The sequence below is a fragment of the Temnothorax curvispinosus genome, unplaced genomic scaffold (genome assembly GCF_003070985.1).
Source record: "Temnothorax curvispinosus isolate PA1 unplaced genomic scaffold, ASM307098v1 QBEX01001008.1, whole genome shotgun sequence".
NCBI lineage: Eukaryota > Metazoa > Arthropoda > Insecta > Hymenoptera > Formicidae > Temnothorax > Temnothorax curvispinosus.
The window spans coordinates 1-6015 of record NW_020210788.1 but is presented as its reverse complement, the minus strand read 5'-3'; the positions used below and the strand labels follow the sequence as shown (position 1 = coordinate 6015).

The window sequence follows — 6015 nt, the reverse complement described above, 5'->3', positions numbered from 1 at the left end:
ATATTTTTAAATTCTTGATTTTTTTTTTAATTTTTTATTTTATCGAAAAACTTTGTGTTCAATTTTTTATTATTGTAGCATTTATGCTCTAATAAAAAGCGCAAGACGCAATTTGGAAATGACTTCTTAAAATAATCATTAAACGCGTCGGTCCAGCCACTGAGTAACCTTGTACCATTATTTAAGTACGTCTCCCAAAATTCCCGAGGTATCAAAATACTAGAGCACGTATTTTCTTTAGATGAGTCATGCGTACGGAATTCTTCACTATATTGTGAGGTGTTTTTAAACTCATCGCAATCGGCAGAAGATGAAACACAGTGGCGACACGCGCGCGACAAAACTCGTATGGCGAGAAATCGACGCCGGATTCGAAACGCGTATAATGACCGGTGCGGTAATTAATACAGACCATATAGAACCGCGACAGTTTTTGGAAGACGCCTGCAGCGTCGTGTGCAAGCGAGTGCGAGACATTATAAAAACACATAACTGTGTCAAAGCAAACACCGCGTTCAACGGGGAGTTTGTGGCGGGTGATAAACGTGATAAAATAAGAGTATATGTACAAATAACATAGAACTCTGTGGTACATCGCACTTGCGCGAGTGGTACGAGCTACACGTTATCGAGCCCACATTAGCGAAACTCGAGGAGTTCCAGGAACGCGACAGTGGGTGGGCGTTGACTCGAATCCTCAATTTGACGGTGAGCGTCAACAAGTACAATTCTTTGCGCGCGGGGTATCACTTGGAATTGCCTAAAGACATTAAAGTTAAGCACGCGGTGATCAATGTGCTGTCTATGGACAATGCGTGTTTTGCGTGGGCCGTGACGGCTGCTCTGCATCCAGCCGAAAAAAATTCAGAACGGGAATCTTCATACCCGCTTTATTCAAGGGTACTGAATTTACAAAACATTGAGTTCCCAATGACGTTGAGTCAAATTAAACAGTTCGAACAACTCAACGATATATTCGTCGATGTCTATACCATCGAGAAACAGAAGACTTCAAACGTTCTCCCGATACGGCTTACCGACCGCACGATTGATAAAAAACATGTGAATCTACTGTACATGCAGGACCCACGAGACAACAACGTGGGACATTTCGCGTGGATTAAGGATCTATCCCGTCTCGTGAGCTCGCAATTGAGCAAGAAAAAAAAAACAAAAAATACTTTTGCGATCGGTAAGTACCTATACTTTTTTAATAATATATATTATTTTATATTTTTTTTGTAAAAAAATTTATAATATTTGTGTTTCTTTTTTTGCAGATGTCTTCACTACTTTTGTTCGAGCGACAAGTTGCAGTCTCACACTGTGGAATGTCGAAAGGTAAACAAATGCGCAATCCGACTACCGAGCGAAGACAACAAGTGGCTCAGCTTCAAGAACCACAGCAGGAAAGAGCGACTTCCCTTCGTGGTGTACGCCGATCTAGAGTGCGTGCTGCAGAAGACACAACCGGAGACGGAACACGCGTCATACGCCTATCAACATCATCGGGTATGTAGTATAGCATACTACGTACAGTGCTCGTACGACGAAACGTTATCGACGTATCGATTTCGTCGCGATAAGGACTGCGTCGCGTGGTTCGTCGAGGAACTCAACGGATTGGCGCATCGCGTAAAGAACATCTTGTCCGACATTGTATGCATGGTAGACCTAACGCGAGACGAGTGGGAGACATTTCACAGCGCGACGAAATGTCACATATGCGAACAACAGTTCGCGCCGAATGATAATAAAGTACGCGATCATGCCACCTAACCGGGCGTTACAGAGGTCCGGCACACTCGACGTGTAATCTGAATTCTCACTTCATCCCAGTAATATTCCACAATCTGTCGGGCTATGACGCCCACTTTATTATCAAGGAAATAGATGCCGCGTTCGAAAGCTCAATCGATGTACTGCCTATAACAAAGGAAAAGTACATCTCATTTACTAAACACGTGAAAGACACCGCGGAAAAATCTGATTCGCGAAACGATATAAAGTTAAGATTCATCGACTCGTACAAATTTCTGAGCGCGAGTCTCGCAAAATTGGCATCCTTTCTCGATAAGGATAAATTTTTATATCGCAAACCGGATGTCATAAATATTTCCGAGCTTATGCGTTTTATAGACGTGCCTTTAATTCTCTTTTAACTCAGATATTTTTTACTTAAAAATATCGTGCACCCACCAATAGCGTCAATTTCATCCATAAATATAATATTTTAATAAAATGAATTATAATAGTATAAAACAATTTATTGATAAAGAAAATTACGAGATGTACGTAGATAAATGCATTTAGAGGGATCGACTCTAGTGAAACGCACCCCAGCGAGAAATGACCCATCGAATCCCATCGAATCAATTTCTAATCGAAATCATGATTTCGACGTTGATTGGTCAACGCACTCTACTTTTCACTTTCCACGTTTGGTCGCGAAGTGTAACCATTGTGGAAGAGAAGATGAGTCAAACCACTCAGAAGTGGTTATAACTAATTTAAAAACACATTTAAAGATTATGCATGGCATATCTAACATAAACAGTGCCATACCGTACGACATACGACGCTTTGTCACAAAAATCCCAAACATGGAAAAGGCGAAATGTACTAAATGTGGTAAAACATTAATTTTAGCCAGTTTAAAGAACCATTTAAATAATGTACATCCCGGATGAAAAGAACAAAATCAACGTGCGTAAGTACACATTTAAAAACTTTTTAAAATACCAACAGTTATAAAATAAATGTAATATAAAAATCAATATCTAAAGAAGATTGAGTGAAAAAGGTTTTTGTCAAAGCATTTATATAGTTATTTGTTCCGCTCATAAATGTAGTCATTTAATCGTATTAAATTAATAATAATCTTTCAATTATTTCGCACATACTTTGTGAACAAATTTGAATCGCTCATATTCGCACTTTTCTATTTATCACACACGTATTATACATTTCAAAAATTCTGACGATACACTTGACAACTATGTGACTGAAACGTGGTTTACCATTCTTTTTTCCCTCCATTTTCAGTCAAATTCAAAGATATTTTCAGAGAATCAGACACAAAATTATCATTCTACAGTGCTAACAAATTAAACAAATTTATCAAAGTTCAGAAGGATCCTCTCCCGGATTCCGCAATGAGTAATGTGGTCTATAAGATCTTTTGCCGAGATTGCGACGCATCATACGTGGGGCAGACTGGCAGACAATTAAAAACTAGAATATCCGAACATCGCAGTCATATCCGCAGAAACAGTTTTGTCCATTCTGTGATTACTGATCACAGAACTCAGAATGACCACGATTTTGATTGGGATAACGTAAGAATTTTGGATCATGAAAGATATTATTATAAGCGACTTATATCCGAAGTTTTATATATAAGTCAACAGCGTCATAGTTTAAACTTACAATCAGACACCGACTGTTTACACCATGCATACTTGTCCGTCATAAATAATTTATAACTTTGTTCGCCCTTCCTCGGCCGTGTATTTTGTTCATAATTATCAATCGTGGTTTCTGACATACGAATCTTCGACCCCGCCGTCACATTTCGTTTCCAACCGACATGCGTAAAACTTTACTTTATACTCTTCTCTAATTTCCGAAATGTGCGACTTTTCGAATTTATCTTATCGCGACTTTTCAATTTTTGTACTTCTCTGACTGCTGCAGACCTTGAGGTAAGCTCGAATCTCTCCTTTCTCTTTTTGTTTTAACGATTGACTAAATATACTTTTCCTTTTCACGGTGGAAATGTCCACTATAACCGTGCGTACCAGCTCGCTTGTCACGACATCTCCTCAAGAAAGGAGCTTTCTGCCTCGAGCTCTGCAGGAATAGAATCTTCTTATCTCAATAAATGCTGAAGATGGGTCGAAAGAAAAGCCGAAACGTTCATCACACTTGAATACGTGGTTTTTTAAGTTTTATTTGCGCACCACGTTCCGCGCCCGACTTGCATTCGCTGATTTTAAATTATTGACACTTTCACGAGTCTAATTACGTTATTGAATTATGTATTATTAGACAGAATGAACTTTTAATTTGACATCTACTGTTTTGCTCGATTATTGGCTTTTATTTCTAATTTATTTAGGCAAATTTAAATTATATATCCATATTTACATACATTTTAATAAATAAAGCATTCTTTTGTCTTCGACCTTTATTGTGACCAATTTTGCAAATGTTTGTTGCGGCGATTTGTGTCCACTGTACCACCTAATGGCACCGAAAAAGCACTGACTTATGGAATCATTTCGACCGATTAAAAGATTTAGTGGTAAGGTGCAATAAATGTAAAAATAAAATTCAAGTATCCAGGAAATGTCACTTAACACGAGCAGCAAGAATACACCTCACTAAACACGAAATATTTTCCGATAAAGACTACATATTACCTAATAAGTTATGGCAATATTATTTCGATTTACCAAAATATGAAGCAAAATGTAAGAAATGTAATAGAGTAATATCTTATTTATCGAACTATAGACTGTTAAAACAACATTTGAAGAGTAAACATAAGTAAGTATACATCTAACAATTTATTAAAATAACAAGGGTTTTAAAATAAATTGTAATAATAAAGCAATCAATAGCTAAAGGAAATTGAGCGACAAAGGTTTTTATCATTAAATTCATGGAACAATTATTTGCAACTTTAATTTTAAATGTGCTTATCGTATCGTGATAATAATAATTATTTCAATTATTTCACATATAATTTGGAATAAATTTGAATCGCTCATTTCTTGTTATTACTTATACATACATATTCAACTTTTATATCAACCTCAACCTCTGTGAACAATTTTGCAAACGTTTGTTGAAGCACTTTGAGACCGGCGTTATTTTTCTGACTACGAATTTAACGAATAATGCCGACACCTGGCGCGGCCTGGGTCAATAGCTGCCAGGTCTCTAAGTTTTGACGAAATTACCTTAATTAATTGGGCGCCAGTTAGTTTTATGAGAACTAACAAACTCATATCCCGTATCTAATTCTCCTAATATTCGGTAATCGGCTAGCGATTTCAAGCTTTAATCATGAGACAACACAAGGGGAGTTCCGTCGGGAGACCCAAGAAATATTGTGGAAGTCAAAAGAAATCAGAGAGATAATCAAACGATATATGAGTGTATTAAAATAATTTGACTTACGTTACAATTACGCCGCTATTCGTCACAAAACGGCCCACACAACTCGTTCACAATCATTAGACGTACGCCGTCTACACAAGTATATTAACCAATTCATATCGTCGAATTTACTCGTAACAATGATTCTTAACCGGCAAACAACTGATCGTTATACATTATCGGATTACATTATAATTTACGCAGGACTGATTCCGCCGAAGGCCGACGGAAGAATCGCCGAGATCTCTCGGTCGTTCCGCTACCACGCGCCCACCCCCTTCGATCCTACCAATCGTTGCGGATCGATATATTTCGTCACATGCGGCTACGCTCTCCGTCTCGACGGTTTACAGGGTTTGGCGCTCGTGCCGCGCGGGCAACAGAGAATGTACAGTCGGTATTTCATAAATTTTATCGAAATTTAATTACTGTAAATTTGAATTTATTTATTCTTAATCAGATTTCCGAAAAAAGAGGAATATCGCAAACAATGGCTCGATTTGTGTGGAATTGATAAAAAAGTTTTAAGGACTTTTACTAAATTATGTTCGGATCACTTTGAAGAAAATAATATAATTCAAAGAGTTGGGCGTTCAGTTGCCAAACCTGATGCCGTCCCAACGATTATAAAGAAAAAAAAGAAGAACTGTTATTTTGGCAACATAAATAAAACTGAGGACAAAGTGGAGACTGTATCTGTCAGTATTAGTGCACTAATAAAATGGATAAGAAGACGTTGGATTTACTTCGTGAGTGGGGTTACGAAGAATTCATTGAAATCTTCAAAGGTTTGTATAGTTTGATATCAAGAGACACGGTAGTGTCTCGCGCCAAGTACACGCGGAGCGA

At 37.7% G+C, this 6015-nt stretch overlaps 1 protein-coding gene across 2 annotated transcripts; it reads left to right on the top strand.

The window, feature by feature from the left end:
* Positions 1 to 378: 378 nt before the first annotated feature.
* On the top strand, positions 379 to 5435 carry LOC112459517. Of its 2 annotated transcripts, XR_003041331.1 has the most exons (3): positions 379 to 1192; positions 1281 to 1512; positions 5371 to 5435. XR_003041331.1 is itself a non-coding variant. In XM_025023652.1 (2 exons), exons 1-2 carry the CDS (start codon positions 805 to 807, stop codon positions 1343 to 1345), a joined length of 453 nt encoding a protein of 150 aa, XP_024879420.1. In that variant the 5' UTR covers positions 379 to 804; the 3' UTR covers positions 1346 to 2021. The 2 variants fall into 2 exon arrangements, 1 of the variants encoding a protein (XP_024879420.1); XM_025023652.1 differs by lacking the exon at positions 5371 to 5435 and having other exon boundaries at positions 1281 to 2021.
* Positions 5436 to 6015: the final 580 nt, after the last annotated feature.

What these genes read in the sequence shown, in the direction of transcription:
- LOC112459517 (XM_025023652.1), top strand. Translation starts at nt 805, where the DNA reads ATGGACAATGCGTGTTTTGCGTGGGCCGTGACGGCTGCTCTGCATCCA. An exon ending in AAAAAATACTTTTGCGATCG is followed by an intron (nt 1,193 to 1,280) that starts GTAAGTACCTAT and finishes CTTTTTTTGCAG; the next exon opens with ATGTCTTCACTACTTTTGTT.